Here is a 21,499-nt window from a genome sequence, read left to right as displayed (position 1 = left end):
AATTGGTAATTAGGAAATGGACAGCGCGCGGAAGTGGAATGTCTTTTCAGAGGCTAAAGCGATATAGCATCATTTTATGGACGTTGCGCCTTCAGTAATTTCTTCTTTTGCTTTCGGCTTTACCTTCAGTGGTCGCCACAGCAAATCGGTGTCCTTTATTTTCAGAGGTTTGATTTGCATGTTTGTTTTTGCCAAGCTTTTACGTCGGATGCCCTTCTTGACACGACTCTGTATTTATCCGAGCTTTGGACCAGAACAATAAGACACTGGCTTGTGTCCACTTGTGGCTACAGAACAAGCAAGTGAATGTAATTTACGTAATTGGCGAAGAAATTTAGCTGTATTTGTCTCTGCGATGATATGTGGAGAAGTGGCGGTTGGCGATTCAAGCTAATGGCGTGACTTGCTAGCTGTTTCATAAGCACCCTTCGATTTGAAAGAGGACTATAATTCGTTTACTCAGTTTTAAGGCCACTATTACCATAAGGATACAATGCATCACGTCAAGGTCAAAGTCGAAAGGACAGGTAAACGGGTTTATTCATGCTACAATGTATTACCTTTACGGCAGGAAGTTACAGATTAAGTCATATGCCATACTCCTTAATGTATTTATGTAATGTTATGCAACTCATTTGTGTTCTGCATTAGGGTCGGTCATCTGTTTATTGGGGGGGTTGTGACATCAGTAAAGTTTAAAATCAAAAGAACGTTCCAGATTGAAAAAAAAAAATAAAGCCACATTTATGATTCACCGCTGGCTCAAATCTGGGAGTGAGTTATAGCTGAAAGTAATTCTAGTTGTGATAAAGCGATTCGCGTGGCCACATACAAGATAAGCTCAGCATTTAAACCAAATAAATACGATGTTGTTTCTTAAGATGTGGATGGGGCCGCAGCACGCAACAGGTTGGATTCTCTTTTAAAGAAACTGGTGGAGAAAAGCGAAAACGAAAGGTTGGTATTTGATTCCATTCGAAATTGATTCATAGCCATCCGATCGTCATTATTACATCCAATTTCACTTTAAGCAGGGAACAAAATGAGAGTGAGTCTGGAAAAATGGCAATTGACTCTTTGAGCAAGTAAGTACATGTATTGAATTAATTATACATTATACATAGTAGTGTTTCAATATACTGTACAATATATTTATCAAAATGTAGATTTCAGCTTTTTAATCACAATTCTATCTCATAGGGATTTCTCTCCACTGTCTGTTGGAAAACGGTAAATATTTATTTTATTTTTTTATAAAAACATTGCATTAAAATATAAATATATACATTTTTTATATTCTTATTTACATTTATAGGCCATCTACAAGATTCCCACAGCATCGCCGCAAAAAGCGCAAAGAGCTGGATGAAAACATAACAGAGAGCAATACTCACAGACAAAGTAAAATAGATATTTATATACAGTAAAGTCTCGTTATATCGATATTCTTGGGAGTCGGAAAAAGTGTCGATATAACCGGACTATCGATATATCCGTCCTGCGCCAATCTGCATTTAAAAAAAAGGGGGAGGGGCAACACGTAAGTGGGGAATCTTTGATATGGCATGTAATTTTATCATTGGGTTCATGGATTGCGTATCTAGCATGTTGTTTGTACAGTAGTGAAGTGAAAAATAAACGTGTGCATAAAATAAAACCATCTTGACACTTTTTAATGACTATTTCCTTTCAAATATGCAACAAATGCAAAATCCTCACGTTGTTCTATTCACACGAAACCACGAACGCCAGCATGTACAAATATATGAAAAACAGTGATTGTTGCAAGCGATAAAAATATCTGAATGCAACACAATTAAATACATGGATGAAAAACCAAAACTGCAACGTTTACATTACTTAGGTTGATGAAGTATTCTGCTGCACGTCAAACTCTTTCGCGATAAAGTATTTGCTTGTTGGATTGTCCTCCACAGCCACTATTGCCTTGTACGTTGTTCGGATATCACAATTCTTACGTTTCCCCATGGTTTAAATTGGTGTTGAACAACTACTGTATATAAGCTCTGCTACGCCTTTTTTTATTGTGCTCACGTCGACCGACCAAAACACAGAAGTTGGTTACGTGACTGGGGCTTGGGAGGACCCGACAACAGGGTTCGAGAGAGTGCCTGAATAGAATGGCTGAGCTGTGGCGTAACAGCAGCTCCTGTTTGTATCTGTATATGATAACTGCTACGTTTGTTATTAAAAAGACCGACCCGCTATAGCAGCGACTGTGCGCAACATTTGCCATGCTGAGGGGCATTACTGTATGTTTCAGATGCTATTGCAGCAGTAATGAAAGACGTGAGCTCTGCTACGAATTTTTTATAGTGCTCGCTTATGACAAGTCAAAAACGGAAGCCGGTTACGTGACTGGGGGATCTTTAGTACAGTATGGCATGTACAGTAATTTTCAAAATCATCACGCTTCATGAGACAAAACAATAAACATTGTTGCAAAAAACGATTGCATTCATATACAGTACAGTACATGTACATAACACTGCAACAGGGAAACTGCAACGCTTACATCTTATTATGCATTTTAAAATAATATTCAATCTTCTTCTGCTTCCCATTTTCACCTTTTAACACAAACGATTCAATCTTGTTGAACATTTCTAAAAACACCTGATTCATTTTCTCTGGATTCTCAGTAAGATCGTGTCCGTAGCACCTTGTGTCTTTGTTGCAACAGGTGTGTATTCAGTTGGTTCTTCATCCTCATCATCCTCGTCATTATGGCAATCTTCTGGGGCATACTTGGCTTTGATTTCGTGTTGGATTCTCCTCAACAGCCACGATTGCCTTGTATTTCGTTCCGAGGTCACAATTCTTTCGTTTTGCTATGGTGGAAGACTGTAGCAAAATGGCGTCTGCTACGCTGCAAGACACGGACGAGAGTTCGTCACGTAACCAAGTCAACCAACAGCGCGACCGATACAGATTTCGATAATGGTAGTACTGTATAGAAACCCCTAAGCAAATATTGATTTACCTTAAGTATCTTTTGTATCGATATAAACAAAGCAAAATGGCCGGCGGAAGGATGAAAAAGAGCACCGTAGTAACCGGATTATCGTAATAACCATGAATCGTACTAAACTGAACTAATTATGCATAAAAAGACTAGAAATGTGCACGGGAAATGAAAATAGTATCTTAATAAGCAGTATTATCAATATAACCGCTATCAATATAACGAGACTTTACTGTATATTTTTTTTATAACTCCCTTCAAAGACAACAAATCTCAAAGTAATATTTCTCTTTATTGTCCTGTTGGAGTGTGTTTAAATTTTTTTGTTCTGGTATCTTGAATTGACCTCACTCTATCTGTTCTCCAGATGCTTACATTATTAAGTTGTTTGACCGAAGTGTGGATCTGGCTCAGTTTAATGCTAGCACACCCTTGTATCCTATTTGCCGTGCATGGATGAGAAATAATCCAACCGTCAGAGAGCCCAGTGAAGGATCCCCAATATCCCCACAAGTCATGCTTGAGGATGAGGTACGGGACACTTATGAAACAACTTAACTTAAAACCATCATGAAGCTAAAATCATGAAAAAAACTCAATTCATTTCCATATGCAGGTCACAGACATGATCAATGGCAAAGAGAAAATTGTATACAGACTACCTGCTCCCACCGCATCTTCCATCAGCCCTTCTGGTGAACCCATCAACCTCAGGATCCCGCCAACTGAAAAACCCACAGTCACCAAGGTTCACAACATATTCTTGTTACTCTGTTAGACACATTGGTGTATTGCAATGTCACATCCGCTCTTTCATGTATTCTGTCAAGGAAACAAATAAGGTGCAATTGTATTTCTATTATAATCAAAGTCAGCTTTATTGTCAAATATGCTAATATACATGACATACAGCACAGATGAAATTAATGTCCTCTCTGACCCAGCGTGCAAGGCACTTATAATATGGCTAAAAAAGACAGACAATTGACAACAGACGATACATGTAATTTCTGAATGTAAAGTGAGGTAGTGTCATATGTAAAGTGAGGCAGTGTCGTATGTAAAGTGACGTAATGTAGTAATGCAAAACAAACAAACAAAAAAAGCGTTGAAGTGAGGTCTTGCAGAAAAAAAGTTCAGGATGATAGTACAGTGTGTAGTGTGTACTCAAAGTTCGGTGAGTGTGGCAGTGGGAAGAGGGGGGGGGGGGGGGGGGCTGGGCGGGAATGGAGTCTCCTGACTGCCTGGTGGCAGAAACTGTTCTTGTGCCTGCTGGTCTTGGCTCGAAGATAGCTGCAAGATGCTGCATTTTGCATGTTTTTTTAAGAGTTACCTGCATGGACTGTGTTACGCTCCAGCATGCAACAAGTGCACACTTTGCAACAAATTACATTTGGGGTGATGGGTGTTCAGCGACTGTGATTATTGAAAAGACAAATTTAATAATAATCCATTTCAATTTTAAGCGCCTTTCAAAACTCTCAAGGTCACTTTACAGTCACAGGAAGTTTTTCAGTGGGTGAAATAAATAGAAATCTAGGTAGCTAGCTAATACCTAGCTAGCTAGATAGATATATAGGCAGCTAGATAGCAAATCAGTGCCAGAAAAGCTCTGGATGACTGCTTGAGGTGCGGCCACCGAGGAAAGACGTCGTCTTTGGTCGTCAAAAGCACTTTGCCAGTATTTTAAAATGGAGTCACTGAGTAATGACGCCATTCCACCCACACTGTTTGTACTATTTTTTTATAACAACCCTGCTTTAGGAGTCATCCATCAAATCACCTACTTTAAGCGGTTCCTGTGTCGTGTGAGCTAATGCAATTAAATATTAATATTACATCAATGTTATCTTCCTGTTCAGTTAACAGACTCTGTGCCTGGATCAGGATCCTACCTCGTTGATCACATGGAGCGATGGAAAAAGATCAGACAAAAGTATGTGACTCATGGTATTAAAATCTGTTGATATGAAATGTGCACAGTGATGCTGTAAAAAAGGGGAAAAAAAGTCCTGATTGGGTGTGACATTAATTTGAAGTTTTGTGCCAACAGTCAGGCCTAGCTTTTCACAGGGGTTGAGGATTAAGACCCGCTCCAAATATAGCAAATGTTCACAAAGCAGATGCCCCTCTTAGAATTTTCTATACAGGGAACAACTGCTGTAAATCAAGTGGCATATTTATGTGAAAATACGTGATATCCAACCATATGAAAAACTTTTTGGGGATAGTTTTTCTATCCCCCAGACGCCTAACATGTTTAAACTTATTGAAATACACATTAACTCAATAGTAAAAATGTCGAAAAGTCCACATTTAGAATAATTGTGTGTTTGATATGTTCACCCAAGTAGCGTGTGGAGTGATGTTGGCAAATCTGCATGACTGTTAGGTTTTTCGCTGTGGTTTACACCAGCTCTTGCAAGAGTGCCATTGCATTTTACTGTGATTGGCTTAAGAAAAAAGCATTGCAACGATGGCATTGCTATTCGTCATAAAGCAGTGTCTGTGATGTAGTCAGATGATGGAGTAACTCACAGTTGATCAGTTTGAAAGGCTAAAGATGTTGACATCAAAGAAATAGCTTGTAAAAAATGTGCATATGCACAATGACGAGTATCCCAAACCAATAACGGAACTTTATGTTTACATATACTGCAAAGTACAATGGGGAAAAAAAGAAATAAATCCCACTTCCCTTTTTTCCCACAGATGGAAGGAGTGTTCCAACAAGAACCAGTTACGCTACAGTGAGAGCATCAAAATCCTGAAGGAGATCAAGGACTTCTATGATCACTAATGGACAACTCTGCAAGATCCCCCTACACAAGTATTGGAATAGCCAATCCAATTCCGTGCTTGCATACGATATGCAGTGCAACCTTTTTAAGATTAACATTAGAAGCATTACTTTGACGAAACACCAATTATTCTTAGGGGAGCAAAATGACCTCATCAAATAAATGACAATAAAGCTGACTTTGATCACTCAGCCTTAACTTGTAGTTAGTATTTATTTGTCTGTCATATCCTTGCAATTTCTGTATCAAGTGTATATCCCACTAGCACCGTTGTGTTTTCACATTTCTCCTTTTTGATTTTTGAGCTGAACTCAAAGCCTTGTGTAAAGCTCCAGGGAGTGAGATATTAGTAATGTACAATCACGCAGCATTTGCTGGCATTCTTTACATTTGTGGCTGAAAAGCCGAAACATGGAGAGCCTCTGCTACTGAATTGCTCATGCGCACATCACTGAATGGACCCACAAGCCTTTCAAGATACTTTAACTCCCCTTCATTTATGAAGCTTGTCAGAGCAAATGTTCCTTTTTTGCAGCCATATTATGTTATTTGTGTTTCATAAAAAAGACCCCACAAAATGTTTCCTGGCATTGCAGTTATTTGCATATTTGTTTAATTCCCTTTCTTCTCGTGCGGTTGTGCAGATAACTTGTGTTGGGCCACATCTTTTCAGCCACAACCGTGACTTTTTCGTTTAGTTTTGATTTAATAAGTCTGGGTTAGAAACCAGCAGTGACTGTATCGCATCACTGACCAGCTTTCAGGCCCCCAACAGCACCTGATCTGAATGTTAATATCTGGAAATAAAAAAATCTGTCTTAATTTATTGTCTTACCTTCATGATCTTTTGATGTTAAACCATAACATCTACAGAAAAAAAAATAAGGAATTGGCCTCACTGTCATAAGACCTAAGAAGTGGATGGCATTTGGACTATCACCATTCGCACTAGAAATGTAATCTTCAAATAGACCTTATTTGCAGTGTACCATTTGATTGACAATAATACATTTCATTTATAAGCGCCTTTCAAAACTTTCGACACTTTAGAGTCGCAGGATATGTTTTCTGCGGGTGAGCAGTGGCAGCCACACGCGCCAGCATTCACTCAACCCGGAAGTAACAAAGTTAAAAAAAAAAGATTGAGCCAAAGTACAGTAAAGTCTCGTTATATCGATATTCAAGGGAGTCCGAAAAAATATCGATATATCCGACCCTGTTTGCATGTAATTTTCTCCGTGCGTGCATAGAAATAGTATCGATATATCCGATATCGATATAACGAGACTTTACTGTATTTGAGATAGAATACCTTGTTAACGTTTAAATCAGAATGAATATACCCATTGTCTTTTGCATTATTTCTTTTTTTGGATTGTTCTTTCAATTTTGCGCTTGTCCCTTGAATGCTCATATCCCATTTCCATTGAATACACCAGTTATTCAACACCATATGCGTGAAAGTTGATGCTCCCCCACACTCCCCAAATTCAAACAAAACTACATTTGGAATGAAAGCAATATTACGAATATAAGGTGAAGTGTTCACTGAAGTAAAAATATACATCGGCAAGGTCAAGATTTTGATACATTGGTCAACTTGATTAATATCTGCATATAAATATTTGAACACAGGCCTGAAGTTAAATCAGGATAGCAGTGTTAACATGTAACCAAACTTCATTATGATTCCTCCACACTAGGTGAAATAAATTAAAAACATGTAACACCTGAGTAAAAATATTGTTCAAATCTGAGCTCTGTGACTCATCCTCAAATAATTAGCCAGACAGGAATGCAAGACCCGTGTGAAACTTGAACTATTTATTTCATGCACATATTTGATGGATAGGAAATGGTTGTTGGCATTCCAGTCATTTCGAAATGATAACAATCACGGATGACCACCTCGATGACAATTTAACGGGCAGGTATTGGCGTCACGTTTCATGAATGGTTTGCAATTTAATTGGAGGCGATGGTTCTGTCAATCCAGCTGCGCAGGTACGACACACGGGCGTACACGGCAGGGGTGCGCACGTTGCAGTTGGAGGTGCCCCAGGACACGATACCCACCAGGTTCCAAGTTCCACTGTTTTGGCACACGAGGGGGCCACCGGAATCACCCTATGAAACAAGAAAAAAAAATCATGTTCGATTTCAACCTTGCACATCTCTGAAGAGTGAAACCAGAAAATAGGGGTTTCAATATCGCTGTCTTCACTGTTTCCATAGTTGAAGATTGTCCAGCCATGTCAGAAATCTGTACTGAGCTGAGTGACACCCCGGTTGTCGTTGAACTTGTGCATCAAGAAGAATTGTGAGAATGTCCTTTTACCTGGCAGGACGAGACTCCGGAAGCACCAGCACAGATCATAGCATCAGTGATTCTGTTGTAACCCCAGTACTGCTTGCATTGAGCCGGGCTGAGCATTGGCAAGGAGGTCTGCTGCAGGTAACGGGGGCTTGCTGTGAACACAAAGCATAAAGACCTCCTTTAAATTTTTCATTGCGCTGACAATATTTGATGTGTGTTTGTCACTAACAGGTTTGTCCGGTCCTGCCCCATCCAGTGGTGACACATCTGGTTCCGCTGGGGATGCTGGTGCTGGAGGTGGCTAGGCACACAGGAGCAACAGTCCTGGTTATCTGAGCTGGAGAAGACAGCTTCAGAAGGGTGATGTCATTGTTGAAGTTCTGGGAGTTGTAGTAGGGATGCGAGATGGCCTGGACGAAAATGCCAACATTACTATCTTTGCAGCTCAAATAAATATGTGTCCTAATTAATGCACAGATCCATTTTGACATTATTTACCCTGGCGATGGTCTTGACCTGAAGTTGCTCTTGGTTGGAGTGACGATCGTGCTCACCCAAGATCACACGGTGGCTTCTGGGACTATACAAGTTAAAGAGTTGTGGGGGGTGAAAATTCCAAATGCTATTTTTTCGCTGAAAATATGTGAAACAAGCTGAGACGATATGAGCAACTAAGAGTGAAATGAAATCAAAATAAGTCAAAATCGGAAGTACAAATCTACAAAAAGTAATGAAATGTAGCGATTTGGGTGCATGTTTTTTTTTCTTTGAGATAATCCAAAACACTTTCTATAATGTGGAAATATATCTACATGTATTTACAAATACGTAATCCTAAAAACAGATAACACTTTGGCTGCCATCTTGGCAGTACAGTATATAAAAGAACCAATGGGGAGGGACTTACGACACACGGCAATGAGCAGCCGTAACGACCCAGTACTGATTAATCAGAGATCCACCGCAGAAGTGGAATCCTCGGCCATCCTAGGAATGAGAAATTGTGTGCATTAAAATCGTTCATCTTTGTGACAGGAGTTGCGCGTACAATAGCATGAGATGAAGAGGATACCTGAAGTGAGACCTGCCACGGCCAGGATCCAGGCACAGCATTCTCTCCGTTTACAATCTTGTTGAAGCCACTAATTTGGGGGGTGATTGAAGGCCTTCCACATCCTGAGAGCCGATCACAATATTAACACATGCAGTCAACCACAAGAATTCAACAGATCTGAAGGACGCGGCCAAAAGTGTGGGTTTTGACAAAAGGGCACCGTCAAACTTTTTTGTTCCACAAACTCTCCAAAGTATCCTCTAAATGAGTAAATCAGTGATTTTCAACCACTGTGCCGTGAGAAACTACCCAATGGCACTTATTTTGTTTAAAAAAATGTAAAAAAAACCAAAACATTTATTAATCATTTTCTCTCTTAATGCCATTGTCAGGTGTCCGTGCTGTTAGGAGAGTAATTTAATATTCGTCCGTGTTGCAACAGGTAGCTGATTGCATCGTTCCTCCGAGATGTTTCGTGGTATGCCGCATTTTTTTCCAACGTAAAAAAACGTGCCCTGGCTCAAAAAAGGTTGAGAAACACTGGAGTAAAGGAATGCGTGTGACTCACCAAGTGCAGAGGCAACAAGTGCAAAACAAGTGATGAACAACAACATGGCTTTGTCTGGGATGTGAATCACGTCCGTGAGCTTCTGACATGTGGAACACTTGCTTTTTATAAGAGCATATGCGACCCTGAACCACGAGCTCCATATGTTCAGGCGCGATAGGTCTGGGAACAGAACAACTGCAGATAAACACTTGGAATGGAATAAAACGGTCAATTTCTGATATGTATTGGGATTTCACACAAACACCATAGAAATACATTACTCTGTCCGTTTTTACCGCTTTTCCTATTTCGGGTTCACATGGGAGTGGAGGCTATACGAAGTGACTTAGAGGAAATGGGAAACTGCACCTGGACTTTAGTAGCCAATCACCCGATACACCTTTAAAAAACATTTCGCACTCACAAGTCCGCTAATGTGTACACTTGCACATTCTATCAAAATCCATGTGTGGTGGTTGTGTATTAATCTTTTACCTGGGTAAATCAAATTACTTTTTGTTTAGATTTCATTTGATAGTATCATATGGATAGGTGATGTATTTAAAATTATAATCCTAATATAAATATATGGACGGTAATAAATTCATGGTACAAAACAACCCACAAAAAAATAATTTTATTAAAAAAAAAAAAGCTGCTAAACCAAAGCTGTCCTGAATGTTTTCCAAGTCTCTCTGTTGCAACACACCTGATTCAAATGATCAGATCATCAGCAATGTCAGGTTTCCACAGAGCTTGCTGATGATCTGTTGATTTGAATCATGTGTGTTGCAACAGGGAGGCTTGGAAAACATGCTGGACAGCGGCCTTCCAGGATGTGAGTTTGACACCTATGCACTAGACCAGTAGTCCCCAACCCCCGAACGGGGATCTGTCCCGGTCCACGGATCAATCAATACCGGGCCGCAGACCTATACACAATAATTAATTATTTGTTTTATTTATTAAGCAAGTTGACTGGTCTTTTATTTTGAAATGACCGGATATGTACTTTTTTCTCTATTTTCTCATTTAGCGGCTAAATTTGACCAAGCTAGCAAAAGTTCCATATGAGTACACAGTGGATTCACGTTTGTTCTTATCCCCCCACCAAGGTCCGCGGTAAAATTGTCAAGCGTTGGGGACCACTGCCCTAGACCAAGGGTGTCAAACTCATTTTTTTGCTGCGGGCCATATTGTAGGTACAGTTTCCTCTGGAGGGCCGTTATGAATTTGAGGAAGCCATTAGAATGTTGAAAGGACAACCGACGTGTCCGGACAAGTTGTGTCTATAATTTGTAAAATGGCTTCAAATGACTTCTACTGAGCGTATTTTACAAAGATTCCACCGCATATAGCTATATTTTATGTTTGAAGACTCACGCTGAATATTCCGGAAGTCTTGTTTTTGAGTTGGTGACGAGTCCTCACCCTACGTCACTGAACGCCGCTGATCGAAAAAAGGACACATTGTAGCACGTCCTTCCATCACGGCAATGCATTTTGCTGTACTTTGGTCTGAAAACGTCGTGTAGGACCAAAAAGAGGCAGAAGAAGGTGACAAAACTCCTTATAAGGAATTAATCAGCCTGTGGAAACGGGCTGATTAATTCCTTCCATGGCTTTGTCGCCATTTTCTGCCTTTTTTGCGTGTGACATTTCCCACCCGTTGCCTCAAAATGACACGGAATAAATTATTTAATCGATTGCAAACATGTATGCTTTCTTCTTCAGAACTATTTGAATCATATTCATAACTGGATGAGTAACAAGAAAGCATATTCTCCGAATCTGAAGCCAATGTTTTGATTCTCAAGCAAGGCAAGACGTCTTGCCGTGACACCACGAACATGGGGGCGGGACCTTCTGAAACTGGCCACATCCGGTTTCAAATTGAAGTACTTTTTAGACACTTTAAGTCATGTTTATTGGTGTTTTGCATTTGACTACAAATATACTGCGTGTTTTGGGTATTTTAGATGCTATAAAACGTTTTTCTGATGTCAGTTAGGAAACAAAAAAGTGACGTTGGTTGTGCTTTAAGTTCCTCCACGTAGTATTACAAATAGAGCGCACAACAAATTAATGAATAACTAGTTTTCAAATTTGAAATAAAAATGGTGACTGTTATTGTTGTTTACATGGGACAATTTGAAATTTTGGTTTTGACTTTAGCAAGCATAATGGAATTTCACACGTATGATTTACTTTTGGGGGCCGAATAAAATTATGCGGCGGGCCAGATTTAGCCCACGGGACTTGACTTGACACGCGCGGTTGCAAACAACCTTTGCTTCACATAAATCGCTGTACATGGAGTAAAGTAGAATATCCTTTGTGGTTGGCAGACATTTGCAAAGCCAGGAAACAAATCTGGACATGATATGTGGAAAGTGTATAAGAAACATCGCTGAATAGTTAGAAACAAAAATAAAACTAATATTTGATGTCTGGCATTTGGTTAAAAAACTAGCGCATCTCAATTTTTGTGCCAGAACAAATCTAGTTTGACTTGACTTTGACACCTGTGCGCTTGACGAAGAAATAATCATTTTCTATCTTTTAAAGGACAACCGACACCTCTGTCCATAATTTGTAAAATCACTTCAAATGACTACTGAACGCATTTTACAAAGATAAAACCGCATATAGCTATATTTTCCGTTTTAAGACTCACGCTGAATATTCATGAAGTCTTATTTTCAAGTTGATGACGATGCCCTAAGTGACGTCACGGAGGGAACGCCCTTGACCGAGAAAGCGACACACAATGCCTTTTTTTCGTCTGTAAACACCGTGTTGATCGCGAAATTAGAAGGAAAACTACATAAATAACGCGATGTTGAATCGTTGTGTGTCGCAGTCAATTGCGGTAACACGCATAAAGAAGGTGTAAATTTACACAAATTCCCAGCGGACAAATCAGCCCATTTCCAATTGAGCTTGTGTGCCATCTTGTGCACATTTTCTCGGCGCTACATTGGAGGCCAGATGGCTCGAATTGATACGGAGGGACTTCTTTCATTGATTGCAAACATTTATGCTTTCCTCTTCAGAACTATTTGAATCATATTCATAACTGCATGAGTAAAAAGAAAGCATCTTCTCCGAATCTGAACTCTCTGAAGCCATTGTTTTGATTCTGGAGCATGGCAGTTTGTGAAGGAGTATCCTGGCGTGACGTCACGAACAAGGGGGCGGGACTATCTTAATGTCCTCAGTTCCGAGCTCATTTTGTGGCAGTTTTGGGATACTTTAAGTCATTAATATAGGTGTTTTGCATTTGACAAAAAATATCAGCCTGCATGTTTTGGGCATTTTTGATGCTATAAAACATTTTTATGATGTCAGTTAGGAAACAAAAAAATGGTGTCGGTTGTCCTTTAAGGATAGACATTTGCAATACTGTATGAACATGTGCATGTGACTTATAATATAGAATTGTTGCATTTGCCAGTATCGGCCCGTTCCAAATCACCGAATGTATTTAACCAAGCAGATTCTGATTTTAATGAAACTCCACACTTCTATATGGAGTTTATATGTTCTCTAATGGAATACTCCAAATTGTCCCTCAATGTGACTGTGAGCGCGGATGGTTTTCCATCTATGTGTGCTTTGCGATTGACTGGCAACCAGCTCAGGGTCCCCGCCCCCCTATCCGATGACGGTGGGGTCCTGCTCCAGGATGTCCGTGACTCTCGTGTGGATACGCCAATTAGAAAATGTTGGATGTATGATGTGCCATGACTATCAACAACTAAATCAAAAAAAAAAAAAAATCTTGATTGAACTCACTGAATGATTAGGTATGGGACGTCCCTGATGGTTGTTTCCTTGTTCGGGTGCACCAAATTGTTTCTTTTTTTTCAACGTTTACCATCTGTAGAACAATTACAGCAGCACCTCTGTATGATATGACTGACTCTTTTCAACAAAACAGTTTAAGAAAAAACAAACAAATAGACTGCCATTGCCATGTCAACCTTTATTCAATCTGTATTTTAGTATAGGAAGCATTCATTGAATTGATTTTTGTCATTGGTGTATTCATTAAAATTGAGACATTTTGTCAGAGATATGACAGTCAGACACCGTGGACAGAGACTCGGAACCAGAAAGATTGTCCCCACTGCCGGCAGGAGACGCAGTGATCAAATGACATACGTCTGAATTCTGCGCCCCTCTGCCAAGCTATTTATTGAGAGTATATGTAAATTAAAGTGATACATTAGTAAAACATAGTTTTCTTGATTATAATGCCACACCTCTGGGCGTTCTGAGCACCAACAGATGTAAGCAATAAAACATTGTGTTTCCCATGAACTGATACGTTTGTATCCTGGCTAATGACGTCTCCCTGTGATAAGGAGTTTCCCCAAGTCCTAAATTCTGTCCAAGGCCAGCTCTCGTAGATAAAGGTAACAGCCCATCTGGGCTGTGTCTGTTTCACTCTGATTTACTGTGGCCATCTGCGCTTTGACTGTGGGCCCATTGTTTAGTTGGTCAGCAAAGCATGGCACTTTTAAACATGATAAATTCTTATTCTCCATCATTCCCACCTCTTAATCATTTTTAAAAGTGATAGCAAACATTATCTTGACAGCGATCGCAGAATCGGAAAAAATGTGGAAAAGAAAAACAAAATAGTAAATATAATGGCGTATATTTGTCTATACTAATGGGATATATGTATATAGGTAAAATACAAGACAGAAGACGCAATAGCCTAACTATCAATGGGAACCATATTTTTACTTTGATTTGCCCAATACTTGAACTGAGCTTAATTTAAAGCAGATTCTTTACTTAAAGACAGTGTAGGTGTTCAAATACCCGACATGTTTCGGCGTATACTTCCGCCTACTGTAAGTAAAGAATCTGCTTTAAATTAGATATCAAGTAGACAGGATGAACTTAGTACAACGATTGAACTGAGCTCTGTCAGATCTCTTCAGTGTAAAGCAGTCACATTGTGTGATGTTTTTTTTTCAAAAAAGAAAATAAATCATCGCATTTGGCGATAGTGTTATTTTTATTTGCTATTTTTTTTAATTCAAGGAGCGTTCTGCGAGAAGCCTGAAGAGATTAATATCAGGATGTGAAATTTCAGCAGCAGGATTTAGTCAACCTCCTCAATAGTCGGGCCAGCGGAGCCTCCTTCAGCTCCACCTGGGAAACCACCGGGCATCCCTCCTGGCATTCCACCAGGCATTCCCCCAGCAGAGCCCCCTTGGTAAAGTTTAGACATTATGGGGTTGCAAACTTTCTCCAGCTCCTTCTGCTGGTGCTCATACTCATCTTTCTCTGCCGTCTAAATAAAAAAATAAGGAGAAAAAAAATAACGTGAGCAAACATGAAGTGGCTTATTAGTAAAATAAGGCTGTTGCCGGACTTCAGTCACTCCTGATGTATCTTTACCTGGTTCCTGTCCAGCCAGGAAATGACTTCATTGCACTTGTCTATGATGGCCTTTTTGTCTTCTGGGCTGATCTTGTCCTGAAGCTTTTCGTCCTCCACGGTGTTCTTCAAATTGAAGGCTAAAGACTCAAGGGAGTTCTTCGCTGTGACTTTTTCTCTCTGTGCCTCGTCTTCACTCTTGAACTGCTCGGCTTCTTGCACCATCCGCTCGATATCCTCTTTGCTCAGTCGCCCTATTGTACAATACAGTACAATAAAATACATATTGATTCATATAGTGTTTTAACGACAGCTGAAGCTGAAACAAATAGCGGACAACGATTGTAAAAAGTAACCTCTTTCACAAGGGTGTCAAACTCATTTTTTGCCGCGGGCCACATTGTAGTCACGGTTTCCTCTCGGGGACCGTTATGAATTTGGGGAAGCCCTTAGAATGTTTAATACCCTCCACATATTGCATATGGAGCGCACGACAAATTAATGAATAACTAGTTTTCAAATTCGTCCGTGTAAGCTCTCAGTCATAAAGAAGTGGTCCATCGATGAAAAGGTTTCTTCAGCCTTCGTCTGTACTTCTTTGAAGGTGTCGGACGTTTAGGATTAGGAGCGAAACATCGATAGTTTTAAAATTTGAAGTAAAAGATAGTGACTGTTATTGTGGTTGATAAGGGAGAATTTGAAATATTGGTTCGGACTTTAGCAAGAATTGTTGAATTTCACAAGCCCTTGACTTTGACACCCGTGCTCTGTAAGTTTGACTACTTTTGTGTGGTATATTTTATACTATTGGATAATTCAAGCACCTTTGTCATTGGTGATGGTGATCTTGTTCTCTTTTCCGGTGCTTTTGTCAACAGCAGACACATTGAGGATTCCATTGGCATCAATGTCAAAAGTCACCTCAATCTGGGGCACGCCCCTGGGAGCAGGTAGAATACCGATAAGCTCGAACTTGCCCAGGATATTATTAACGTTGGTCATAGCTCGTTCACCTTCAAAAACCTAAAATAAAACGCACTCTGTGAAAATGTGGTGTGGCGCAAGAAGAATAAATTGGGAACATGGGGACGGCGTTACCTGAATGAGCACACCAGGCTGGTTGTCAGAGTAAGTGGTAAAGGTTTGAGTTTGCTTTGTAGGAATGGTGGTGTTCCTTTTGATAAGCACAGTCATTACTCCTCCAGCGGTCTCAATTCCCAGGGATAAAGGGGTGACATCCAGCAGGAGCAGGTCCTGTACATTCTCAGACTTATCGCCAGCCAAGATGGCGGCCTGGACAGCTGAAAAGCGTTTACAACGCATACAGTTTCACTATTCAACATATTTTCAAAGGTTCAAGTCTAATCGTAATCGAAAAATACCTGCGCCGTAGGCCACCGCCTCATCAGGGTTGATGCTCTTATTGAGGTCACGGCCGTTGAAGAAGTCCTGCAGAAGCTTTTGGATCTTAGGGATACGAGTGGAGCCCCCCACCAGGACAATATCATGGATCTGGGATTTATCCATTTTGGCATCCCTGAGGGCCTTCTCCACTGGCTCCAGGGTTCCACGGAAGAGATCAGCATTGAGTTCCTCAAAACGAGCTCTGGTGATGGATGTGTAGAAGTCGGTTCCTTCGTAAAGCGAGTCGATCTCAATACTGGCCTGGCTGCTGCTGGAAAGGGTGCGCTTGGCACGCTCGCAGGCGGTGCGTAGGCGACGCACGGCTCGTTTGTTGGTGTTGATTTCCTTTTTGAATTTGCGCTTGAACTCGCCAATGAAGTGATTGACCATTCGGTTGTCAAAGTCTTCACCGCCCAAATGAGTGTCACCCGCAGTGGATTTGACTTCGAAGATGCCATCCTCAATGGTCAGAATGGACACATCAAAAGTGCCTCCTCCGAGGTCAAAGATCAGGACGTTGCGCTCACTTCCCACCTGAAATAGAAAATTCACAATCCAAATCAACCTCACTGGATGTTATGATCCATGTGAATTTTTATGTCTTTCTCAAGTGACTTCATCTTTCTCCCAGTGTCAAAAAAAGTCTGCTGGATGAGTCTGTTAACTCACCCATGACCTTGAATAGGCGAAGCATTATCAAATTCATTTGATGAATAGTTTGTGTATTTGTTTACCTTTTTGTCCAAGCCATAGGCGATGGCTGCTGCAGTGGGCTCATTGATGATGCGCAGCACATTAAGCCCCGAAATGGCCCCGGCATCTTTGGTGGCCTGACGCTGAGAGTCATTGAAGTAGGCAGGAACGGTGATGACTGCATTGGTCACAGACTACAAAATAGAAGGTTTGCTTTCAAAAACATTTGTTGGTATTCTATGAAGCTTTTTCTTTAACCAAATGTGTTACTACCTTGCCAAGATAGGCCTCAGAGATCTCCTTCATCTTGGTCAGGACCATTGAGGAAATCTCCTCGGGGTAGAAAGTCTTGATTTCTCCCTTGTACTCAACCTCCACTTTGGGTTTAGTTGAGTCATCTACAACCTTGAAGGGCCAGTGCTTCATGTCTGCCTGGACCACAGAGTCATCAAACTTACGTCCAATCAATCGCTTGGCATCTGCAGATCAAGACCAAAACCAGACCTCTCAATTCCACATTGTTGACTTTGGAAAATAATATTCCAGTATCACTGTGTTGTGTTTACCAAACACCGTATTGGATGGGTTCATGGCCACTTGATTCTTGGCCGCATCACCAATCAATCTCTCGGTGTCTGTAAAGGCCACATAGCTGGGTGTGGTTCTGTTCCCTTGATCATTGGCAATGATCTCCACTTTGCCATGTTGGAAGATGCCCACACAGGAATAGGTGGTGCCAAGGTCAATGCCGACTGCTGGTCCTTTTGACATCCTGAATAAAGCAAAGAAAGATTCAGTGTTTATTATTTTTATTTATTCTTTGGTGCACAATTGTGTAATTTATTGCATGCTACTATTTGTCACTCTCTTGTGTATGTTATACCATATTTTCTAGTGTATAAGGCACACCCAAAATCATTTTTTTTTTTCATTCAAAAGATGACACTGCGCCTTACACATAGGTGCGGCCTTATATGTGAAGTGATATTGAGCCACAACAGGTGTCACAACTACTGTACTCTCGGCAGCCACCACCAATACGCCTGTAGAAGTAATGCGTAACCCCAGCCTCTACTGTAGCGGCTTATAATGTGGTGTGCCTTATAATTGAAAAATGTTTTATATTCATATGTCTTATTTGGAAAACTTTTTTCATTAATTGAAAGTGTGCCTTACAGTCCGCTGCGCCTTATATATGGACAAAGTTTGAAAATACGTACACCATTCATTGGGGAAGGGGGTGTTTTATACTCCGGTGCACCTTATACACTGGAAAATACAGTATACTCTGATATATATTTCAAAAAAGGATTTCATGCTTAAAATAAAATTATTGTATGAATATGTTTCTTATCGTCAATACATTTACACTGCTTTTTGGGACACGATAAAGTTTTTTTTTTTCAAACCTATCCTCCCATTTAATATAGAGAAATACCCACAACAACATGGGGCAAATTCTAAATAAAAGGAAACTCTTGTTAGGCATGCCAACAACAACTCAAAGTATAGAAATAAAAATAGCAGTACACAATATGTAAAATATAAATAATAAAATGTAAGCAAGTGTGTCTGAATTATGCTTCAACATAGATAATGTAATCTTTGAACTGACATTTACGGGAGAATAAAACCTGATCACGAGAAATCCCATTGCCCGCCTCCAATTTACGTTTGCCACTCCACCCTCATGGACAGAACGCTATCATGTGACAGGAGCACTAAACCCAGAGCAGTGATCGGTGTGTGTGTGTGTGTGTGTGTGTGTGTGTGTGTTCCAACAGCTGGCTTCAAATAACTCGCTGTTACTATAATAAGCGCCATTTCATCTACAAGGTAATTAATGGTTGCCTCCTTCCCTCAAAAAAAGCAGTGGGGATTATTGATGGCAAAAATGATTTGCAAGGCTGCTATTCAAATAAAAGTCCAATATTGCACACAGACACACACACACACACACACACACACACACACACACACACACACACACACGCACACGCACACGCACACACGCACACACACACACACACACACACACACACACACACACACACACACACACACACACACACACACACACACAAATACACATACATTTTCAGATTAATGTATTCATATAGAGTAAGATATTACATACTGGACATGCCAAGATATTTGATCACTTTTTGAGTCATGCCTTGAGCAGCAAACAGGGACAGAGTGACTGTCATTAGGCACATTTTTGCTTGTCATATTAATTTCCTCAATTCCTAATTTGATTGCAAAGTTTGTTCCCAAACTTTGTTTGCTCTGAGAGGGTGTTATATGGTGATAGAGTGTTTATACAAGAATTAGAATCCAACATATGGAATTTTCACTTGTCCTGTGATGTAACAACAAAGAAATTGCTGACACAGTCCAGTTGCTTCTCCATCTCCAAGTTTCCATCATCACAAAAAAAATCACACACACATTGTAGTGTGAACATATTTGTTACGTCATTATTTTGCTTCTACTTTCTACATATTTTTGTCTTATCTTTATTGTAAGTTTTTAAGACATGAAATACAGCTGATGTCTGAATAATTCAAACATAGCGCAATGAACCATCTAGACCTAAACTTCCTGTCATTGATTCAATTTCAGACTGAAATTAATAACCGATGGAAGCATAATGCTTAAAATATGTAAAAGGAAAAGAAAAGAAAACGCTCTCACACGTGGCAGTTAAGCTTTTCAATGCAGCAATGAAGCGAGACAAACTATGAAGCCAGGCTGGATGCAGCACAGCTAGAAATCACGTTACCTTGATGTGTCAGCTGTTCAACTTTAACTGGGATTATTTTGTGCTAGCGACCCCTGACTTCCTCTCCCGTGTTCCTTTCAGTGTTCTGGCAGGCAGACGAAGAGGGCGAGGGCATGTGTTCACTCAGTGTATATAGAGCAGGGGGAGCCCTACTGGGTGTCAGATGAGCCCCCCACAGAACGTTCTCGAACTTTCTGACTTACCAAAGAAAATTGTTGGCCTACCAATACGTGGACAAAACTATTGACACAGCTGACCTTTAGAAATGCAGTGCGAGTAAGTGCAATGGCCCCTCCTTTTGCTCCTATGACAACTTCTATTTTGGGAAAACATTCTCTGATTCATTCGGAAGTCTCACAATATCTCTATTCATTCATATCAAATGTGTTTGAACTCATTTACCTTGCTTTTGTGAACCAAGGCAGAGCCAGGCTGGAACACAAAGGGACATTGTTTCAGTTACTGTATGTCCACCGGTCCATGCCCTCTTAAAGAGATGAAAGAAAAGAAAAGTATTTGGCATGTAACATTAATGTGGAAATGTTGTTTTCAATTATTATTTCACCCCCCCCCCCCCAAACAAACAAAAATTTGAACAGGTGTGAATAAACGTTTGATATCCCCAATACAGTAACCAAAAGCTTTTTATAGTGTTTTATCATATTTTTGTGGGGTTATCAAATCAAACACACCGATTCACCATATACAAATTAAATATAATTATTAGCGTATTTTCCTCTATATAAGGTCCATCCCCAATGAATGGTGAATTTTCAATCTTTTTACATATGCAGTATGAGGCGTACCAGACTATAAGGCGCACCTTCACTGAATGAAAAAAGTTTTCTAAATGCATATATAAATGTTTCCTAAACATAAGACATCCCACATTATAAGGTGCTCCAGGAGAGGATTATTATTATTATTATATGTGAATATTACTTCACATGAATCAAGGCCTTTTGGTGCACCTTATATACCGGAAAATACGGTAGTATGAACAATATTATTAACTCATTCACTGCCATTGACAAATTTATTTGGGAATTGAAAATATGACGTAGAGTGCCATTCCCAAATTTATTCGGGTTCTGTTTTTTTTCATGCTTGGGTGCCGATAAAGCGCTGGTCATGGCCTCTGGCAATGTTTTTTCACTTCCACAAGGGTTCAGCATTTCCCTTTTTATCATGTTAGCGCTTTGTTCCAGCTTCAGCTGTTGTTAAAGCGCTATATAAACCAACATGTATGTCTTGTATTGTATTTTGGACAGCCACCCTCATTTCAAGCTCCTATAACTCCAGACCCATATAATTTAGGAATTAACTCTTTTTGATGAACGAATATAGTTTAAGGGTTCTAATGCTGTATTGAATGTTTATGTCGTCCTAAAAGTCAATGTTCTGTGGGTCCTGTAATTCAAGTGACAATGAAAAACACCCTTGCACTGGAGTGAACATATTTTTGCACATCTGGCAGTGAACGAGTTAACATAGGGTGATATCGTTTCC

The 21,499-nt window shown here is 40.1% G+C and overlaps 3 protein-coding genes across 7 annotated transcripts; 1 reads left to right on the top strand and 2 right to left on the bottom strand.

The window, feature by feature from the left end:
* The first annotated feature begins 25 nt into the window (after positions 1–25).
* Positions 26–6,609, top strand: lin37 (lin-37 DREAM MuvB core complex component). 4 transcript variants are annotated; one of them, XM_088998337.1, is made up of 9 exons: positions 26–527; positions 882–957; positions 1,035–1,085; positions 1,201–1,230; positions 1,316–1,401; positions 3,354–3,517; positions 3,603–3,734; positions 4,849–4,922; positions 5,699–6,609. In XM_088998337.1, exons 1-9 carry the CDS (start codon positions 494–496, stop codon positions 5,784–5,786), a joined length of 735 nt encoding a protein of 244 aa, XP_088854463.1. In that variant the 5' UTR covers positions 26–493; the 3' UTR covers positions 5,787–6,609. The 4 variants fall into 4 exon arrangements, with proteins under 4 accessions (XP_088854463.1, XP_088854462.1, XP_088854461.1 ...); XM_088998336.1 differs by having other exon boundaries at positions 1,032–1,085; XM_088998335.1 differs by having other exon boundaries at positions 31–167.
* A 982-nt stretch (positions 6,610–7,591) lies between these two features.
* On the bottom strand, positions 7,592–9,814 carry LOC148896501 (chymotrypsin-like protease CTRL-1). Its single transcript, XM_088998338.1, has 7 exons — positions 9,727–9,814; positions 9,177–9,280; positions 9,012–9,091; positions 8,603–8,684; positions 8,334–8,514; positions 8,126–8,256; positions 7,592–7,914 (listed from the first exon to the last, which is right to left on the bottom strand). The coding sequence occupies exons 1-7, from the start codon at positions 9,770–9,772 to the stop codon at positions 7,753–7,755; spliced, it is 786 nt and encodes a 261-aa protein (XP_088854464.1). The 5' UTR covers positions 9,773–9,814; the 3' UTR covers positions 7,592–7,752.
* A 3,862-nt stretch (positions 9,815–13,676) lies between these two features.
* On the bottom strand, positions 13,677–20,547 carry hsc70 (heat shock cognate 70). Of its 2 annotated transcripts, none has more exons than XM_088998299.1 (9): positions 20,393–20,547; positions 17,772–17,977; positions 17,479–17,684; positions 17,247–17,399; positions 16,491–17,046; positions 16,207–16,409; positions 15,933–16,131; positions 15,130–15,362; positions 13,677–15,022 (listed from the first exon to the last, which is right to left on the bottom strand). In XM_088998299.1, the coding sequence occupies exons 2-9, from the start codon at positions 17,974–17,976 to the stop codon at positions 14,831–14,833; spliced, it is 1,947 nt and encodes a 648-aa protein (XP_088854425.1). In that variant the 5' UTR covers position 17,977; positions 20,393–20,547; the 3' UTR covers positions 13,677–14,830. The 2 variants fall into 2 exon arrangements, with proteins under 2 accessions (XP_088854425.1, XP_088854424.1); XM_088998298.1 differs by lacking the exon at positions 20,393–20,547 and adding an exon at positions 19,991–20,288.
* Positions 20,548–21,499: the final 952 nt, after the last annotated feature.

The sequence above is a fragment of the Hippocampus bargibanti genome, linkage group LG06 (assembly GCF_051943395.1).
Source record: "Hippocampus bargibanti isolate YZ-2025 linkage group LG06, ASM5194339v1, whole genome shotgun sequence".
Lineage (NCBI taxonomy): Eukaryota > Metazoa > Chordata > Actinopteri > Syngnathiformes > Syngnathidae > Hippocampus > Hippocampus bargibanti.
The sequence above is the reverse complement of the archived record's forward strand: the minus strand, read 5'-3'. Positions and strand labels throughout refer to the sequence as shown.

Coding starts and splice junctions, on each gene's coding strand:
- lin37 (XM_088998334.1), top strand. CDS start 77: ATGGACGTTGCGCCTTCAGTAATTTCTTCTTTTGCTTTCGGCTTTACC. Junction 168..881: donor GGTGTCCTTTATTTTCAGAG/GTTTGATTTGCA, acceptor TTGTTTCTTAAG/ATGTGGATGGGGCCGCAGCA. Junction 1,086..1,200: donor GCAATTGACTCTTTGAGCAA/GTAAGTACATGT, acceptor TCTATCTCATAG/GGATTTCTCTCCACTGTCTG.
- LOC148896501 (XM_088998338.1), bottom strand. CDS start 9,772: ATGTTGTTGTTCATCACTTGTTTTGCACTTGTTGCCTCTGCACTTG. Junction 8,515..8,602: donor AGGTCAAGACCATCGCCAGG/GTAAATAATGTC, acceptor ATTTTCGTCCAG/GCCATCTCGCATCCCTACTA. Junction 7,915..8,125: donor CCGGAGTCTCGTCCTGCCAG/GTAAAAGGACAT, acceptor CTTGTTTCATAG/GGTGATTCCGGTGGCCCCCT.
- hsc70 (XM_088998299.1), bottom strand. CDS start 17,976: ATGTCAAAAGGACCAGCAGTCGGCATTGACCTTGGCACCACCTATTCC. Junction 17,400..17,478: donor CTGAGGCCTATCTTGGCAAG/GTAGTAACACAT, acceptor TCTATTTTGTAG/TCTGTGACCAATGCAGTCAT. Junction 15,023..15,129: donor CCTGGCTGGACAGGAACCAG/GTAAAGATACAT, acceptor TTTTTTATTTAG/ACGGCAGAGAAAGATGAGTA.